This window comes from Pan troglodytes, chromosome 4 (assembly GCF_028858775.2).
Source record: "Pan troglodytes isolate AG18354 chromosome 4, NHGRI_mPanTro3-v2.0_pri, whole genome shotgun sequence".
Lineage (NCBI taxonomy): Eukaryota > Metazoa > Chordata > Mammalia > Primates > Hominidae > Pan > Pan troglodytes.
The window spans coordinates 92,942,519-92,964,028 of record NC_072402.2 but is presented as its reverse complement, the minus strand read 5'-3'; the positions used below and the strand labels follow the sequence as shown (position 1 = coordinate 92,964,028).

General features: G+C 37.5%; 1 protein-coding gene across 7 annotated transcripts in view; it reads right to left on the bottom strand.

The window, feature by feature from the left end:
* The window catches only part of CDH18 (cadherin 18), a 1,109,578-nt gene that overhangs the window by 357,351 nt on the left and 730,717 nt on the right, over positions 1-21,510 (bottom strand). For all 7 annotated transcript variants that reach the window (XM_063811379.1, XM_063811380.1, XM_063811382.1 and 4 more), the window contains one exon: positions 17,631-18,114. In XM_063811379.1, coding sequence (XP_063667449.1) covers positions 17,631-17,858 — 228 coding nt within the window. In that variant the 5' untranslated portion in view covers positions 17,859-18,114. The remainder of the gene's footprint in view (positions 1-17,630; positions 18,115-21,510) is intronic.

The following is a 21,510-nucleotide window of genomic DNA, read 5'->3' as shown; positions in this document are numbered from 1 at the left end:
AAAGATCCAGCTCACATGTAATGACACCCATAGGATCAAAGTAAAGGGATAGAGAAAAATCTGTCATGTAAATGGAAACAAGAGGAGGCGTTGTTATTCTTAAATCAGACAAAGCAGATTAAACCAACAACAACAAGAAAGGACAAAAAGGGGCATTACATAATCATAAAAGGTTCAATTCTATCTGGGGAAATTCAGCCAGATATCAGGCAAAACTCACCCCCGATATTTCACGTAGGTTCTTTTCTATTTTCCCTAAGTTTCGGCCGGTTTGAGAAATAAAGGGACCAAGTACAAAAGAGAGAAATTTTAAAGCTGGGCGTCCGGGGCAGATATCACATGTCGGTAGGTTCCGTGATGCCCCACAAGCCGCAAAACCAGCAAGTTTTTATTAGTGATTTTCAAAGGGGAGGGAGTGTACGAATAGGGTGTGGGTCACAGAGATCATGTGCTTCACAAGGTAATAGAATATCACAAGGCAAATGGAGGCAGGGCGAGATCACAGGACCACAGGACTGGGGCGAAATTAAAATTGGTAATGAAGTTTCAGGCACGCATTGTCATTGATAACATTTTATCAGGAGACAGGATTTGAGAGGAGGCAACCGGCCTGACCAAAAATTTATTAGGTGGGAATTTTCTTGTCCTAATAAGCCTGGGAGTGCTATGGGAGACTGGGGCTTATTTCATCCCTACAGCTCGACCATAAAAGACAGCCACACCCAAGGGGGCCATTTTAGAGGCCCACCCTCAGGGACACATTCTCTTTCTCAGGGATGCTCCTTGCTGAGAAAAGAATTCAGTGATATTTCTCCCATTTGCTTTTCAAAGAAGAGAAATATGGCTCTGTTCCGCTTGGCTCACCTGCGGTCAGAGTTGAAGGTTATCTGTCTTGTTCCCTGAACATTGCTGTTAACCTGTTCTTTTTTCAAGGTGCCCAGATTTCATATTGTTCAAACACACATGCTCTACACAACAATTTGTGCAGTTAACACAATCATCACAGGGTCCTGAGGTGACATACATCCTCCTCAGTTTACAAAAATGATGGGATTAAGAGATTAAAGTAAAGACAGGCATAGGAAATCACAAGGGTATTGATTGGGGAAGTGATAAGTGTCCATGAAATCTTCACAATTTATGTTCAGAGATTGCAGTAAAGACAGGCATAAGAAATTATAAAAGTATTAATTTGGGAAACTAACAAATGTCCATGAAATCTTCATAATCCACGTTCTTCTGCCATGACTTCAGCTGGTCCCTCCGTTCAGGGTCCCTAACTTCCCACAACACAATTCAACAAGAAGACATAACTCACCTAAATATACATGCACTCAATATTGGAGCATAGAGATTTATAAAACAAGTACTTCTAGACCTAAGAGAAGACTTAGCCACAATAAAATAGTGGAGGACTTATCACCCCACTGACAGCTTTAGACAGATCATTGAGGCAGAAAACTAACAAAGAAATTCTGAACATAAATTTGACACTGAGCCAATTAGAGGTAATAGACACCTACAAAATATTTCACCCAACAACCACAGAATACACATTCTTCTGGTCTACACACAGAACACACTCTAAGATCAAACCACATACTTGGTCATAAAGCAAGTCTCAATTCAAAAGTATCAGCAGTGTGTTAAACATACTCTCAGATCACAGAGGAATGAAAATAGAAATCAAAACTAGATGATCTCCCAAAACCACACAATTACATGAAAGTTAAACAACTTGCTCCTGAATGACTTTTGAGTAAATAACAAAATTAATTAATAACCTTAACATCACAACTAGGGGAAATAGAAATACAAAAAATAAATAAATAAATAAAAGAATCCCAAAACTAACAGAAGTAAAGAAATAGCTAACATCAAAAGTTTCTGCCATGTGTTGAATTCACATTTGATGTAGATGCTAAGGCACAGTGGAATAATATACACGGTCCAATAATTGGATAGAAGATGGCAGACTAGAAGCTCATGTGTGCTCCTCTCACAGAGGGGGAGCAAAACAGGCTAGTGAATACTGACCCTGCAAGCTGATCATCTGAGAAACCACGTCGGGACCCATCAAGGCAGCAAAGTGACACAGAGAGCAGAGAGGAGTAGAGCTAGACACCAGCCTGTCTGGGCTCACCATGGAGACAGGAGAACCTCCCCAGTATGGGAAAGGGTGAGTGATCGAGAGCTCCTAGGGGATTCATGTTCTCCACAGGAACTTGTGCAAGACTGGAAATAAGAGAATCCTCCCAAGTTCCCCATGCCTTCCCCACTACCATGCTTCTAGACAGGCAGAGAGCCACCCGGACATTTTGAAGTGGCAACTTTGGAGTTCAACAAAACTTTTACAAGCCTTGGGTCCCAAAGCAGATGAGCACCAGCACCATATCCCCCGTAGAGGCCCCGGTTTTGGTGCCTCTGAGTTGTAAGATTGCTTCACTCCTCCTAGCTGGATGGGGCTTCACACCAGCTTCAGGCCCAGCAGTCCCACTTCTGTGTGAACTCAGCCAAAGGACACAACCTTCTGTTGTCTTGGAAAACATCCAGATGACAGAGAGGGTGACCCAATCCAACCCTGCAACTGGTAGCTGTGTGGGCAACACTTGCTAGAGCTTCTGGCCCAGTGGTCCTTGCATCTGTATGGATTCAACCAGTGGGTACAGTGGGTACAACCTTCTATTGTCCCAGAAAGCACCTGGACAGCAAGGCAGATAATCACACCCATCCCTGGCACTGGTAACCAGGTGGGCAGCACCTGCTAGACCTTTTGACCTAGTGGTTTTACTTTTTTGTGAACTCAGCTGGAATGCACAGCTTCTGGTTGTCCCAGGAAGCACCCAGATAGCAGGGCAAGTGACCTCACCCACTCCTGCCACTGGTAACCAGGTAGACAGTGCCTGCTAGAGTTTCCAGTCCAGCATTCCCACTTCCGTGTGAACTCAGCAAGTGGGCACAGACTCCTGTTGTCCCAGGAAGCATCCAGATGGCAGGGTGGGTGACTCAACCCACCCTTTCCTCTTGGAGCCAGGCAAGCAATGCCAGCTAGAGCTTCCAGCACACTGGTCTTATTTCTGCTTATATTTGCCAAGGGACACAGCCTCCAGTTAACCTCAAAAACACGCAGACAGCAGGATGGGTAATTCTACCCACTCCTGCCTCTCAAAGCTAGATGGGCTACACCCACTAGAGCTTCCAGCCCAGTAGTCCCACTTCTGCCTGAACTCTGCAGGCAGGTGCAACCCCATGTTCCCCTGGGAAGCACTGGACAGCAGATTAGGGCTGACACCGCAAGGATACAGCCTGTCTGCCAACTGTTGCCCCTGTCTGAGGGAGCTGCATAGACCAGAACACCTAACAAAAGAAACATGGACACAGAGACAGTAACTGAAAGGAGTTCATTCAAGATCCAGGGGCAAACTAGATTCAAAGCTTGTCAATAGAATCCACCTTATACAATAATCAAACTCTCAAGGGCATCAAAGAAGATAAAAGCAAACAAAACTTATGCAAAGGACAGCAACTTCAAAGATTAAAAGAATAATAGCCAACACAGATGAGAAAAAAACTAGCACAAGAACTCTAGCAACTCAAAAAGCCAGAGTGTCTTCTTGCTTCAAATGACCACGGTTGTTTCCGGCAAGAGTTCTTAACCAGGATGAAATAGTTGAAATGTCAGAAATGCAATTTAGACATGGATAGGAATGAAGATCATCAATGTTCAGGAGAAAGTTGAAACCCAATCCAAGAAATCTAAGGAATATAATACAATGATACTGGAGATAAAAAATGAAATGGCCATTTTAAGAACCAAATGGAACTAACAGAGCTGAAAAACTCCAAGAATCTCATAATACAGTTGCAAGTATTAACAGCAAAATTGACCAAGCTGAGGAAATAATCTCAGAGCTCAAAGACTGGTTCTCTGAAGTAACAGGCATGAAAAATAAAGAAAAAGCAATATAAGAAAAATGAACAAAACCTCAAAGAAATATGAGATTATGTAAAGAGACCAAATCTATGACTCAGTGGCTCGCTGAAAGAGAGGAAGAGAAATCAAGCAACTTGGAAAACAGATTTGAAGACATTATCCACAAAAACTTCCCCAAACTTGCTAAGGAGGCCAACGCTAAAATCCAAGAAAGGCAGAGAATCCCTGTGAGGTACTATAAAGATGACCATTCCCTAAGACACAGTCATCAGATTCTCCAAGTTTGAAATGAAAGAAAGAATGTTAAAGGCAACTAGAAACAAGAGGCAAGTCACCTACAAAGGGAAACTCATCAGGCTAACAGTGAACTTTTCAGCAGAAATCCTACATGCCAGAAGTGACTAGGGGACTATATTTAGCATTCTTAAAGAAAAGAAAAGAAGTTACAACCAAGAATTTCATATCCAGCCAATCTAAGATTCATAAGCAAAAGAGAAATAAGGTTCTTTTCAGACAAGCAAATGCTAAGAGAATTTGTTACCAACAGACCTGCCTTACAGGAGGTCCTTATGGGAGTGCCATAGATGGAAGAGAAATACCATTACCAGCCAGAACAAAAACACACTAAGTGCATAGATCATTGACACTATAAAGCAACTACACAATCAAATATGCATAATAACCAGCTAACAACAAAATGACAGGATGAAACCTGCACATATCGATATTAACCTCGAATGTAAATGGGCTGAATGTCCCAGTTAAAAGGCACAGAGTGGTAAGTGGGATGAAGAAATAAGACTCAACTCCATGCAGTCAAGAAGTGACCCTTCTTACATGCAATGATACCCACAGGCTCAAAGTAAGGGGATGGAGAAAAATCTACCAAGAAAATGGCAAACAGAAAAAAAATGAGGGTTGTTATTGTAATTGCAGACAAAACAGACTTTAAACCAATGAACAAAAAAGGCAAAAAGAAAAAGTGTTACATGATGGGAAAGGGTTCAGTTCAACAAGCAGACTTAACTATCTTTTTTTTTTAATTTTTTTTTTTATTATACTTTAAGTTTTAGGGTACATGTGCACATTGTGCAGGTTAGTTACATATGTATACATGTGCCATGCTGGTGCGCTGCACCCCCTAACGCGTCATCTAGCATTAGGTATATCTCCCAATGCTATCCCTCCCCCCTCCCCCCACCCCACCACAGTCCCCAGAGTGTGATATTCCCCTTCCTGTGTCCATGTGATCTCACTGTTCAATTCCCACCTATGAGTGAGAATATGCGGTGTTTGGTTTTTTGTTCTTGCGATAGTTTACTGAGAATGATGGTTTCCAATTTCATCCATGTCCCTACAAAGGACATGAACTCATCATTTTTTATGGCTGCATAGTATTCCATGGTGTATATGTGCCACATTTTCTTAATCCAGTCTATCATTGTTGGACATTTGGGTTGGTTCCAAGTCTTTGCTATTGTGAATAATGCTGCAATAAACATACTATACTACAAGGCTACAGTAACCAAAACAGCATGGTACTGGTACCAAAACAGAGATATAGATCAATGGAACAGAACAGAGCCCTCAGAAATAATGCCGCATACCTACAACTATCTGATCTTTGACAAACCTGAGAAAAACAAGCAATGGGGAAAGGATTCCCTATTTAATAAATGGTGCTGGGGAAACTGGCTAGCCATATGTAGAAAGCTGAAACTGGATCCCTTCCTTACACCTTATACAAAAATCAATTCAAGATGGATTAAAGATTTAAACATTAGATCTAAAACTATCTTAAATATAAATACACCAAACAGGAGGTCCCAAGTTCATAAAGCAAGTTCTTAGAAATTTACAAAGAGAATTGGATAACACCACAGTAATAGTAGGAGACTTCAACACCACACTGACAATATGGGACAAGTTATCAAGGCAAAAAAAAACCAAAAAACTGTTAAAATATTTGGGACCCAAACTTGACATTTGACCAAATGGGTTTAACAAATATCTACAGAACTCTCCACCCCTCTGAAAAACAGATTGTAAATTCTTCTCATCTACAAACGACACAAACTGTAAAATCACCCACACAATAAAAAATAAAACAACCCTAAGCAAATTCAAGAATGCTGAAATCATACCAAACATACTCTTGGACCACTGCACAATAAAAATAGAAATCAATACTAAGAAAATTGCTCAAAATCATACAAAGATGTGGAAAGTAAGCAGGCTACTCCTGAATTACTTTTAAGTAAACAATGAAATTAAGTCAGAATCAAGAAACTGTTTGATATTCATGAGAAAAAAGATACACCATACTAGAATATCTGGGATACATCTAAAGCAGTATTAAGAGAGAAGTTTACAGTACTAAGTGCCCACTTCAAAACGTTAGAAAGATATCAAATTAAGACTCTGACACCGAAATAAGAGCAAACCAACCACAAAGTTTGCAGAAGATAAGAAATAACCAAAAACAGAGCTGAACTGAAGGAAATTGATATGTGACATGCCATACAAAACATCAGCATATCCAGAAGTTGGTTCTTTGAAAGAATAAATTAGATTGATAGACTTGTAGCTAGACTAATAAAGTATAAAAGAGAAAAGATCCATTTAAAAAGAATTAGAAATTACAAAGGGTACATTACCAATGACCCCACAGAAATACAAAAAACCCTCAGTAACTACTACAAACACCTCTATGCACACAAACTAGACAACCTAAAAGAAATGAATAAATTCCTGGAAATATACAACCTCCTAAATTTGAACCAGGAAGAAATTGAATCCCTGAATACAATAATAATGGAATCTGAAATTGAATCAGTAATAAGAGTCTTACCAACCAGAAAAACTCCATGACCACACAGACTCAGAACTGAAAAGACGTATAAGGAAGAGTTGGTACCACTCCTATAGAAACTATTTCAAAAAATTGAGGAGGATGGACTTCTCCCTAACTCAGTCTATGAGGCCAGCATCATCCTGATACAAAAATCTGTCAGATACACAACAACAACAACAGCAACAACAACAACAACACTGCAGGCCAATATTCTTTTTTTTTTTTTTTTTTTGAGACGGAGTCTCGCTGTGTCTCCCAGGTTGGAGTGCAGTGGCGCGATCTCGGCTCACTGCAAGCTCCGCCTCCCAGGTTCATGCCATTCTCCTGCCTCAGCCTCCCAAGTAGCTGGGACTACAGGCGCCCGCCAACATGCCTGGCTAATTTTTTGTATTTTTAGTAGAAACGGGGTTTCACCGTGTTAGCCAAGATGGTCTCGATCTCCTGACCTCGTGATCCGCCCGTCTCGGCCTCCCAAAGTGCTAGGATTACAGGCGTGAGCCACCGTGCCCGGCCTGCAGGCCAATATTCTTGATAAATTTAAATTCAGAAACTTTTTACATTCAAAAAATACTAGCAAACCAAATCCAGCAGCACATCAAAAAGCTACTCCACCATGATCAAGTAGGCCTTATGCCTGGGATGCAAAATTGGTTCAACATTGCAAATCAATAAGCATGATTCATCACAGAAACAGAAGTAAATACAAAACCAAATGATCATCTCAATAGATGCAGAAAAGGTTTCTGGTAAAATACAACATCCCTTCATGTTAAAGAAACCTGAACAAACTAGGCACTGAAGGAACTTACTTCAAAATAACAGGAGCCGGCTGGGCGCTGTGGCTCATGCCTGTAACCCCAATACTTTGGGAGGCCAAGGCGGGAGGATCACTTAAGGTCAGGAGTTCGAGACCAGCCTGGCCAACATGGTGAAACCCTGTCTCTACTAAAAATACAAAAATTAGCTGGGTGTGGTGGCATGTGCCTGTAATCCCAGCTACTCAGCAGGCTGAGACAGAAGAATCGCTTGAACCCAGGAGACAGAATTTGCAGTGAGCCAAGATCATGCCATTGCACTCTAGCCTAGGTGACACAGTAAGACTCCCTCTCAAAAATAAATTAATTAATTAATAAGTAAATAACAGGAGCCATCTATGAAAAATCCATAGTGATCAACATACTGAATGAGCAAAAGCTGGAAGTATTCCCCTTCAGAAACAGACCAAAACAAACATGACCACTCACACCACTGCTGTTCAATATAGTACTGGAAGTCCTGGCTACAGCATTCAGGCAAGAGAAAGAAATAAAAACCATCCAAATAGAAAGAGAGGAAGTCAAACTTTTTCTGTTTGCAAATGATATAATCCTATACCTAGAAAACCCTATAGTCTTTGTCTAAAAGCTCCTAAGTCTGATAAACAACTTAAGCAAAATCTCAGGATAAAAAATCATTGTACAAAAATCAGTAGCACTTATATACAAGAACAACATCCAAGCTAAGAGCCAAAACAATAATGCAATTTCATTCACAATAGTCACAAAAATAATAAATTTTATAGGAATATACCTAATCAGGGAGGTGAAAGGTATTGACAATGAGAATTTCAAAACAATATTCAAAGAAATCAGAGATGACATAAACAAATGGAAAAATATTCCATGCTCATGGATAGGAATATCTAATATTGTTAAAATGGCCATACTGCCCAAAGCAGTTTACAGATTCAATGCTATTGCTATCAAACTGTCAATTTCATTCTTCACAGAATTTGCAAAAACTATCTGAAAATTCATATGAAACCAAAAAAGAGCCTGAATAGCTTGATGCAGGCATCATGTCACTCAACTTCAAACTATATTACAAGGCTATAGTAACCAAAACAACATGGTACAAGTACAAAAAATGGACCAAAAGATCAAGGGAACAGAATAGAGAGGCCAGAAATAAAGCCACATACCTACCAACATCTGACCTTTGACAAAGTTGACAAAAAACAAGCAATGGGGAAAAGGCTCGCTATTCAATAAATAGTGCTAGGATAACGGTATAGCCATATGAAGAAGGTTGAAGCTAGACTCCTTCCTTACATCATTTACAACAATGAACTTAAAATGAATTAAGGATTTAAATATAAAATCTAAAGCTATAAAAACCCTGGAAGATGACCTAAGAAATATCATTCTGGACATAGGTCCCAGCAAAGATTTTATGACGAAGCTGCCAAAAGCAATTGCAACTAAACAAAAAATGACAAATGGGACCTAGTTAAACTAAAGTGCTTCAGCACAGCAAAAGAAACTATCAACAGAGTTAACAGACAACTTATGCAATGGGAGAAAATATTTCGAAACTATGCATCACACAAAGGTCTAATATCCAGAATCTATATGAAAATTAAACAAATTAGAAAGAAAAAGCATCAAAGAACTCCATTAAAAAGTGGGCAAAAGACATAGACATTTTTCAAAAGACATACACCCAGCCAACAAGCATATGAAAAAACACACATCACTAATCGTTAGATAAATGCAAATTAAAACCACAATTTGATACCATCTTACTACAGTCAGAATAGCTATTACTAAAGTCAAGAAATAAAAAATGATGACAAGGTCATGAAGAAAAGGGAGAACTTATACACTGCTGATGGGAATATAAATAAGTTTAGTCATTGTGGAAATCAGTGTGGCAATTTTTCTAAAAACTTAAAGCAGAGGTACCATTTCATCCAGCAATCCAAGTATTGGGTATATGCCCAAAGGAATATAAATCATCCTACTATAACCACACATATACGCATATGTTTGTCACTGCACCATTAACAATAGCAAAGTTATGAAATCAATATAAATGCCCATTAAGAGTATCCTGGATAAAGACCATGTGGCACATACAAACCACGGAATACTACACAGCCTTGAAAATGTATGAGATCACATCCTTTTCAGGAACATGGATAGAGGTGGAGGCCATAACCTGACACAAACTAACGCAGGAAGAGAAAACCAAATACTGCATGTTCTCATTTATAAGCGGTAGCTGAACTTTGAGTACATATAAACACAAAGAAGGGGACAACAGATACTGGAGTCTTTGTGAGAGTGAAGGGTGAAAGGAGGATGCGGATTGAAAAAGTACCTATCAGGTACTATGCTTATTACCTGGGTAATGAAATAATCTGTACAATAAACCCATGTGACACACAATTTACCTATATAACAAACCTAAAATAAAAAATAAAACTACATGTCTTTCTTGACATAAGCCTTGGCAAATAATTTATGGCTAAGTACTGAGAAGCAATCACAAAACAAAACAAAAAGTGAAAAGTAACATCTAGTCATACTAAAGAGCTTCTGCACAACAAAAGAAACTATCAGCAGAGTAAAGAGACAAACTATAGAATGGGAGAAAATTTTTGCAAACTGCATCCTACAAAGGTATAATATCTAGAATCTGTAAGGAACATAAAAGAAAAAGCAAAAAACAACCCCATTAAAAATGGGACATAAACAGACACTTCTCAAAAGAAGACATACAAGTAGCCAGCAAGCATGTTAAAAATATTTATCACCACTAATTATCAGAGAAACGCAAATCAAAACCACAATAAGACACAATCTCACACTAGTCAGAATGGCTATCATTAAAAAGTTAAAAAATAATAGATGCTAGCAAGACTGTGGAGAAAAGGGAACACATACACTCTTGGTGGGAATGTAAATTAGTTCATCCACTGTGGAAAGCAGGTTAGAGATTTCTCAAAGAACTAGAAATAGAACTACTGTTCAAACCATCCAACCCACTAATGGATATATACCCTCTCCCCCAAAATAAATTGTTCTAACAAAAAGACAAATACACCCATATGTTCATTGCAGCACTATTCACAGTAGCAAAGACATGGATTCAATAACTTAGGTGTCCCTCAATGGTGGATTAAAGAAAGAAAATGTGACACATATGCATAATGAAATACTACACGGCCATAAAAAAGAACAAAATCATGTCCTTTGCAGCAATGTGGATACAACTGGAAGCCATTATCCCAAGTGAGCTAACACAGAAACAGAAATTCAAATATGTATTCTCACTTGTAAGTGGGAGCTGAACACAAGGTATTCATGGATATAAAGATATGAACATTAGACAGGGGACTACAAGTGGGGGTGAAGTAGAAAGGGGAGGAAGGGTTGAAAAACTACCTATTGATTACTGTGCTTACTACCTGGGTAATGGGTTTGATCACACCCCAAACCTCAGCATCGCACAATATATACATGTAACAAAAACGCACATGTGCCCTTTGAATCTAAAATAAAGGTAGAAATTTTTTCAAGTCTACTTAATATTATTTTATAACATAAAATATAACTATAGATACAAAAATTTCAATCGAGTTCAAAGATAATTTGGAATAATCTTACCTAATTCATCTATTAAAAAAACATTCTTTTAATACCAGAACTGCATTTTATGAGCATTATTTTAGGTCTGTTGACAAAATGTTTGCTGGCATTTCTGTGACAGGGAGGAATAGAAAAGATACTTCTCAGCTTTTTGGAGTTATCCCTTCTCACGTTCACAGTGATCACAATAATTCTACTTTTTATACAAGACTGCTATGAAATTTCTTTTGACGTTTTTGTCATGAAGTCTTAGCACATGCCTATGTCCTGTATGGTATTGCTTAGGTTTTCTTCTAAGATTTTTATGGTTTAAGGTTTTATATTTAACTCTTTAGTCTATCTTGAGTTAATGTTTGTATAAGGTGTAAGGAAGGGGTCTGGTTTCAGTTTCCTGCATATGCCTGGCCAGTTTTCCCAGCATCATTTACTGTATAGGAGATATTTTCCCTATTGCTTGTTTTTGTCAGGTTTGTCGAAGATCAGATGGTTGCAGATGTGTGGTGTTATTTCTGAGGTCTCTGTTCTGCTCCATTGCTCTATATGTTTTGGTACCAGCACCCTGCTGTTTTGGTTACTATAGGTTTGTAGTATACTTTGAAGTCAGGTAATGTGATGCCTCTAGCTTTGTTCTTTTTGCTTAGGATTCTCTTGGCTATACGGGGTCTTCTTTGATTCCATATGCAATTTAAAATAGTTTTTTTCTAATTTTGTGAAGAATGTCAATGGTAGTTTGATGGGAATAGCATTGAATCTACAAATTACTTTGGGCAATATGGCGATTTTCATGATATTGATTCTTCCTATCCATGAGGATGGAATGTTTTTTCATTTGTTTGTGTCCTCTCTTATTTTCTTGAGCAGTGGTTTTTAGTTCTCCTTGAAGAGGTCCTTCACATCCCTTGTTAGCTGTATTCCTAGGTATTTTATTCCCTTTGGAGCAATCATGAATGGGAGTTCATTCATGGCTCTCTCCTTGCCTATTGTCGGTGTAAAGGAATGCTTGTGATGTTTGCATATTGATTTTGTATCCTGAGAGTTTGCTGAAGTTGCTTACCAGCTTAAGGAAATTTTGGGCTTAGATGATGGGGTTTTCTAAATGTAAAATCACGTCATCTGCAAACAGAGACAACTTCAGTTCCACTCTTCCTATCTGAATACCTTTTATTTCTTTCTCTTGCCTGATTGCCCTGGCCAGAACTTCCAATACTATTTTGAATAGGAGTGGTGAGAGAGGGCATCATTGTCTTGTATTAGTTTTCAAAGGAAATACTTCCAGCTTTTGCTCATTCAATATGATATTGGATGTGGGTTTGTCATGAATAGCTCTTATTATTTTGATATATGTTCCATCAATACCTAGTTTATTGAGAGTTTTTAACATGAACGGATGTTAAATTTTATCAAAGGCCTTTTCTCCATCTATTGAGATAATCACGTGGTGTTTCTCTTTGGTTCTGTTTATGTGATGGATTACATTTATTGATTTGCATATGTTGAACCAGCCTTGCATCCCAGGGATGAAGCTAACTTGATTTGGGTGAGTAAGTTTTTTGATGTGCTGCTGGATTCAGTTTGTCAGTATTTTACTGAGGATTTTCTCATTGATGTTCATCAGGGATATCGGCCTGAAGATTTTTTTGTTGTTGTGTCTCTTCCTGGTTTTGGTATCAGGATGATGCCAGCTTCATAAAATGAGTTAGGGAGGAGTCCCTTCTTTTCAATTGTTTGGAATAGTTTCAGAAGGAATGGTACCAGCCCCTTTTTATATTTCTGGTAGAATTCAGCTGTGAATCTATCTGGTCCTGGGATTTTTTTTTTTTTTTTTTTTTTTTTTTTTGGTAGGCTATTAGTTACTGACTCAATTTCAGAGCTTGTTTTTGGTCTATTCAGGGACTTAACTTATTCCTGGCTTAGTCTTAGTAGGGTGTATACATCCAAGAATTTATCCATTTCTTTTAGATTTTCTAGTTTACTTGCATGGAGGTGTTTATAGTATTCTCTGATGGTAGTTTGTATTTCTGTGGGGACAGTGGTGATATCTCCTTTATCATTTTTTATTATATCCATTTGATTCTTCTCTCTCTTCTTCTTTGTTAGTCTAGCTAACAGTCTATTTATTTTGTTAATTTTTTCAAAAAAATCAGCTCCTGGATGCATTGATTTTTTGGAGGGTTTTCATGCCCCTATCTCCTTCAGTTCTTCTCTGATCTTAATTATTTCTTGTCTTCTGCTAGCTTCTGGATTAGTTTGTTCTTGCCTCTTTAGTTCTTTAAATTGTGATGTTAAGGTGTCGATTTGAGATCTTTCTAGCTTTCTGATATGTGAATTTAGTGCTATAAATTTCCCTCTTAACACTGCTTTAGCTGTGTCCCAGAGATTCTGGTGTGTTGTCTCATGGTTCTCATTGGTTTCAAATAACTTCTTGATTTCTGCCTTAATTTCATTATTTACCCAGGAGTCATTCAGGAGCAGGTTGCATGAAATTGAAATTGCATGATTTTGAGTGAGTTTTTAAATTCTGAGTTCTAATTTGATTGCAGTAGATGCTGGCAAGGCCCCAGAGAAATAGGAACACGTTTATACTGTTGATGGGAATGTAAATTGGTTCAACCATTGTGGAAAACAGTGTGGGAATTCCTCAAGGATCTAGAATTAGAAATACCAGTTGACCCAGCAATCTCATTACTGGATATATACCCAAAGGACTATAAATCATTCTAGTATAAAGACACATGCACATGTATGTTAACTGCAGCACTATTTACAATAGCAAAGACATGGAACCAACCCAAATGCCTATCAATAATAGACTAAATTAAGAAAATGTGGTACATATACACCATGGAGTAGTATGCAGACATAAAAAGGAATGAGATCATGTCCTTTGCAGGGACATGGATGAAGCTGAAAGCCATCATCCTCAGCAAACTAACACAGGAACAGAAAACCAAATACCACGTTCTCACTCATAAGTGGGAGTTGAACATTGAGAACACATGGACACAGAGAGGGAAAAAACACACACCAGGGCCTGTTGGGGAGTGGGGAGGGAACTTAGAAGACAGGTCAATAGGGGCAGCAAACCACCATGGCACAACCCTGCACGTTCTGCACATGTATCCCATTTTTTTTTGTTTGTTTCTTTGTATTTTTTAGAAGAAATAAAGAAAAAAAAGAGTACTATGAAAATAATTGGTTCACCATGAATGTATTTATAAATGTGAGGTTAAATTAATTTTCTAAGCAAGTTAAAATAATGGCACAGAAGGGAATTATTTTAAGCATATAGTAATTGCTGAGCTTTGCAGTTTTTAGTTTTTAATTTTTACTTAAGCATTTATGTTACAGGGGGTGTGTGGGAGAAAAAAAATCTGTACAATTAAGTTAGAATTGCCCATAAAGGCAAATTAGAATAAAGTAGAAAGACTATGAGCGAGGTGTCCCTGGGTCAGATGAGGAATAAGAGGACACACTTTCATGTTTGACCTTTTATACCTGTGCATTTGTCCATCCATACTACAGACAACAGAATAGACAACAGTTTCACAGAACCACCACAAACCTGAACAGCATCACAAACCTCCATCGCCTCCTGATATGTGAGGAGCTCTCAACCATATGTTCATTGGCACCATATGTTCATTCAATTCCAGAAAGATTGTTTAGAACTGATCTTCCTATTGAGGCTTCATCTTTTACCAAAACTAGGCGAGCCTGAAAAACAAGTTGTCTGAATTTCCCTCCCTTTTCCAGAAAGTTTTGTTTCTGTTTCTTAGTTAGATTAAAATTTTAAGAAATATGCATCATAAAATATTTTTAATAATAAAATAGTTTTCCCCTTGGTTTATTCCAAAAAGGGCAATTTTAATGATTCTTTTCTTGTGCTAATTTCAAGGATGGAAAGGATACAGAAAAAGGATTTTGATTGAACTAATTTACACTCCTACCAACAGTGGAAAAGTGTTCCTATTTCTCCACATCCTCTCCAGCATCTGTTGTTTCCTGACTTTTTAATGACCGCCATTCTACCTGGCATTAGATGGTATTTCACTGTGTTTTTTATTTGCATTTCTCTAATGTCCAGTGATGATGTACTTTTCTTCATATGTTTGTTGGCTGCATAAATTTATTCCTTTGAGAAGTGTCTGTTCATATGCTTTGCCTACTTTTTGAAGGGGGTGTTTGTTTTTTTCTGGCAAATTTGTTTAAGTTCTTTGTAGATTCTGGATATTAACCCTTTGTCAGATGGATAGATGGCAAACATTTTCTCCCATTCTGTAGGTTGCCTGTTCACTCTGATGATAGCTTCTTTTGCTGTGCAGAGGCTCTTTAATTAGATTTCATTTGTCAATTTTGGCTTTTATTGCCGTTGCTTTTTGTGTTTTAGTCATGAAGTCTTTGCCCATGCCTACATCCTGAATGTTATTGCATAGCTTTTCTTCCAGGGTTTTTATGGTTATAGGTCTTAGATTTAAGTCTTTAATCCATCTTGAGCTAATTTTTGTATAAGGTGTAAGGCAATTCCTAATGGATCTAGAACCAGAAATACCATTTGACCCAGCAATCCCATTACTGGGTATATACCCAAAGGATTATAAATCATTCTACTATAAAGACACTTGCACACCTATGTTTATTGTAGCACTGTTCACAATAGCAAAGACTTGGAACCATCCCAAATGCCCATCAATGATAAACTGGATAAATAAAATGTGACACATTTATACCAGGGAATACTATGCAGCCATAAAAAAGGATGAGTTCATGTCCTTTGCAAGGACATGGATGAAGCTGGAAACCATCATTCGCAGCAAACTAACACAGAAACAGAAAACCAAACACCACATGTTCTCACTCGTAAGTGGGGGTTGAACAATGAGAACACATGGACACAGAGTGGGAAAAAACACACACCAGGGCCTGTCTGGGGTCGGGGGCTAGGGGAGGAATAGCATTAGGAGAAATACCTAATGTAGATGACGGGTTGATGGGTGCAGCAAACCACCATGGCACGTGTATACCTATGCAACAAACCTGCATGTTCTGCACATGTATCCCAGAACTTAAAGGTATAATTTTTTTAAAAAAAAAGGATTTTGAAGTTCATAACCCAGATAAATTTCTACTAATCTAATATATTATGCTTTGATGTTATTACATTTTTTAAAATTTATTTTATGAAATACTTGGTAGGGAAAAAAGCATACAATGAAGATAGTTCTTCTGTCTCATTTTAATATGCATATGAGAATATGATACAATTGTTTTAGATCTTTTTTTATGTTCTATATTCTGACTCCACAGCTCCTGCCTTGTATAGAAAATGCAGCTGTAACCCAGTCCCTGTTGGACAAGGGGTGGAACAGATGGCTTGTGATCCTGTACTGCCTACACATTAGGGAAGCGCCACGGCTTAGATGGAATACTATTTTTTTTAGTACTAACAGTGCTAAAGTGAGAATAAATCATCAATCAGGGGGATAGAAGCCACTGAGCCTGCAGTCACGGATATTCTACTGCTGTGCTTGCTGTTTCTCCCATAGGTTTTGAACAAACTGAAGTGTGGCTACTTCCAAAAACCAGTAATTAATCAGAAGAAGGCCTCTCCAATTCCCACTTCGTTCTCAATCCTAGAGCCTAGATGACACATGCTTAAACTCTCCCACGTTACTGACCACAAAATTTCCTGAACAGTTTGATCAGCCATTAAGTTTTCTTGTCTGCATTTTTGAGAGAAAGGGAACTTGACCTGAAATTACTGATCATTTTGTTAACTTCATTCTATTGTGATTTTTTTTCAAAGCCTGTATATCCAGTGCACACTTAATCTATATTAAAAGATTTCAATGTTTTTATGAAAATTAACTTTGGGGTTGGAAAAATATTCATATGATTTTAAAGGCTAACTTAAAAGTACATCTCTAAAAATTAATAGAGAATATTAGATATTTTCTAATATTTAATTTGATATTAGAAAATATGTGTGATGTTTTCATGATAGAGTACCTTCTTTTTAGCCACATGTGCAGGAGGAATATGTGAAAATAGCAGTAAATGTCAGTGTGCCAGTAAGTGACATGTGAATTCCAATATACCTTCAAGGTAATAAAGAAAAAATTACTTAATTGTGTGTTCCATTAAGTGTTTCCAACTTACAAGAGAGAACAGAAAAAGTAACATGCTTGTTATGAATATGCAGTCTTGTACGTATGTGCCAATGTTTAGAGAGGTATAATATGACGAATAATGTTTTCTTTTTACAATAATTATTTTGAGCTCTCTAGTATAAGTAGTAGTTTCTATAGCGTAATTCGCTCTACAACATAATTTGCTTCATTTGTCTATCTCTTCAAATATTTCTCCAACATGAGCTCATCTTACCCCACAATTTCTCAGGATAGAAAAAACAGCAAAATAAACAAAATCTTACCTTTCCAACATACTGAGGATCTGGTCCCATATGTTCTTCTAAAACAAAGAACTGATTCCATACCCATCCCCTTTTGGGACGATGATGGACTTCGGTTTCACCTTCAATGTGTTTGGTTTGGTTTCTCGTCACCTTGATGGAGCTGTGGTGAGCAGTTCCATAACACCTCTGCACAAAACAGAGACACACTAGGACTGGACAGATGCAAGATGTGCTAGTAATTTTCATTGTAAGATAACTTTCCAGTTCACAGTTTTCCTTCCTTTCCTTGTCAGCTACGAAAGCTTAGTGAGCATTCAAGAGAGAAGCCAGAGCATCTTTAGGAAGGACAGTCCAAAGTAAATTGTTTAGCGTGTCCATGATTTAACTGTCCATCAGGGAAAGGTCAGATCATATTTACATTCTGAACCACTTGGAAAATCAAAGCTGTAGTTGTCTGATTCCAACTCTTCACAGTAGTTGAACACAAGCAATCATTTTCAACCTAGTGGAAAGAGAAAATTATATGTTACAAAACATGGTTTTTTTAACTATTTGCTCTGAATACAAATGATACTATTTTGCAATGTGATACTGATAGGCAAAGAACATATGCAAAATCTCTAGGACGCATCCACAAACCTATACACCTATATGTCTACATGCATTTTTACATGAACCTTCCTGTCTGTACCATTAATTCTCAATGACAAATATATGTATAATTCTTGTTTTTGTTAGACATAATACAAATTTGTTATATATAGTACACATGAATTACCTACTGTATAAGACTCATCAAATTTTGACAAAATATCCCAAGGGCTGAAAAATTGTCACAGACCATAACAGCAATCAAATAGGTACTTAAAGTGCTCAGTAAGTAAAATGGAAGAAAATAAAAGATCAAAGAAAAAGGTGGCTGAAAAAAAAATGAATGCAACTTAAAATTACTCCAGGTTTGGGGAACAGATTGGTAAAGTTGGGTGTGAGTGACAATGTCAATTGGCTGAATTATAGATTGTGTAAATTTTGATAGGTCCTGCATATCTACCCCGGGTATGAACTTCACACACAGACAAGGCAGATTTTCAAGTTTGGGAATTACATTATTAGGCTTGATTTCTAGTACACATAATTCTAGCAATTATCTAAAGACAGGATTAAAGAAAGAAAAAAAATAGCGGTAAATAAACAGAGGAAAAATGTTTCGATTTTTAAAATTAAAAGAAGTTGAAGGCCGGGTGGGGTGGCTCACGCCTGTAATCCCAGCACTTTGGGAGGTCGAGGTGGGCAGATCACAAGGCCAGGAGATCAAGACCATTCTGGCTAGTACAGTGAAACCCGTCTCTCGTAAAAATACAAAAAAAAAAAAAAAATGAGCCGGGCGTGGTGGCGGTCACCTGTAGTCCCAGCTACTCAGGAGGCTGAGGCAGGAAAATGGCGTGAACCCGGGAGGTGGAGCTTGCAGTGAGCCTAGATCTGAGATCGCACCACTGCACTCCAGCCTGGGAGACAGAGTGGGACTCCGTCTCAAAAAAAAAGAAAAGAAAAGAAAAGAAAAAAAACACGTTGAAGACATGGGTATAAGTTATACTATGATTGGGCAACAAAGTAAAACACGAAAAACATTTCTGAAAAACTAATGACAGGAAATGGGAGAGAAAAGAATGACTGAAATTTGGGCTGGGTGCAGTAGCTCACGACTGTAATCCAAGCATTTTGGAAGGCTGAGGCAGGCAGATACTTGAGGTCAGGAGTTTGAGGCCAGCCTGGCCAACATGGTGAAATCCCGTCACTACTAAAAATATAAAACTAGGTGGGCATGGTGGTGCACGCCTGTAATCCCAGCTACTCGAGAGACTGAGGCAGGAGAATCGCTTGAACCCAGGATGTGGGTGTTGCAGTGAGCAGAGATCATGCCATTGTACTCCAGCCTGGGCAACAAGAATGAAACTCCATCTCAAAAAATACAATAAAATAAAAAGAATGACTGAAATTATAAGCTTATTTAAAGAATATAAATTTTGCATCAAGTTTTGCTGTAGTATTATATATGTGTGCTTGAATATATGTTTAGGAAGATTACATTGATTCAAGAATATGGCTATTTCATTTAGTAAAAAGTACTAAATAAGTCACTTTCTCATTGAATGCAATTCATCCCTGCAAATCAGCACAAACTGAAATGTAGATCTGAATAAATAACAAATTGACATGACAGCATAATTAATTTATAATACTGAATACAAATAATTGGTTACAGCATGATTCTCTTACACAGTTGAGGAAAGATGCTACACAGATTTGGTCATGAAGGAAAAAAGTCACATGAGATTCAAGAGCACGGCATTTTTCTCTGAGTATTTCTCTCCTTAAATGAGGGTTAGTAATAGTGCTGACTTCACCATTGTGCAACAATTGTGTAGTATTAGAATAACTGGAATTTCACTTTTATCATTTGACAAATATAAAATTTATGTTTTCAAATATTTTCTGAAAGCAAAGGTATCCTTCCCTCTGGTTTAAATCAAAACAACTTCAAAACTCTCCTAAAATATAAGAGAGAGCAATACTATTCTAGCTTCAAAATGGCAAGAGCATTGGAAAGAGAGTCAGAAATCACAGGTTTTATTTTTTGATAGTTTACTTACTATATTAATTTATGTGAACCATCTCATGTTTTTCAGTCTCACTGCCCTCATTTATTAAAATTTGTGACTGGAATAACTGTATTTAATATTCTTTCCAGCATTTGTAATAAATTATTTTAATAAATTTATATTAAACTTTTTATTTCCCAAGAGATTCTTAATTTTCAAATCATGAATTTCAAAAAAAAAAAAAAAAAAAGGAAACTTTATCTAGCTTTTCTTCTTAGAAGCCAAGTTGTTGAAGACATAGAAGGTGTTGTTATTTTAATACTTTCACACCATTTGGTGTGATTTTCAAATAAAATTAACATCTTTGCCCTTCATGCTAAGTTGTTTAACAAAGCATAATTTATGAGTACAAGGTGAAGAAAGTGGCTTTTGTAATGCATTACAGATATGTAAAATGAGTGTTTTCTTTACAATACTGATTGTGAGTCATTCCAAAAATATATAAATGCATTTTGATCTACATATGCTTTATATGTTTGTGAATCTCAATTATGACAATTATGAAAATAGATAGATATATACTGTGCTATGGAATAAAAGAACAAATGTAAACATCACTACAGTGCTTATGGAGATAATTTTATTTACTATATAATAAGAGGACATAACTTCAAATATAAAATTTTTCTGCATTACTGCAATAAATCCATCTCTGCATAAGTTAGAAAAAATTGAAATGCAAATACTAAGAAAATAAACCAGTGATTGAGACCAATACAATAGAAATATGTGGTAGACATTTTCCATTTTATGACTGAGCAGTGTTCAAAGACCCTTCTGCTTTCATGGAACATTCCAATATGTGAATTCTGATAAACCGAGCCCTGACTTTCACCACTAGTCACTTAGGCACCAATATGGTCTGGCTCTGTGTCCCCACCTATCTCTCATCTTGATTTGTAATCTGAATTGTAATCCCCATTTTGGGAAAGGGACCTCATGGTAGGTGATTGGATCATGGGGGCTGCTCTTCCGTGCTGTTCTCTTGATAGTGAGTAAGTTATCACAAGATCTGATGGTTTTATAAGGGGCTCTTCTCCCTTCACTCTGCACTTCTCTCTCCTGATGCCTTGTGAAGAACATGTTTGCTTCCCATTTTGCCATGATTGTAAGTTTCCTGAGGCCTCCCCAGCCATGTGGAACTGTGAGTCCATTAAACCTCTTTGCTTTATAAATTTCCCAGGCTTGGGTATTTCTTTATAGCAGCATGAAAATAAAATAATACAATACATTTTACC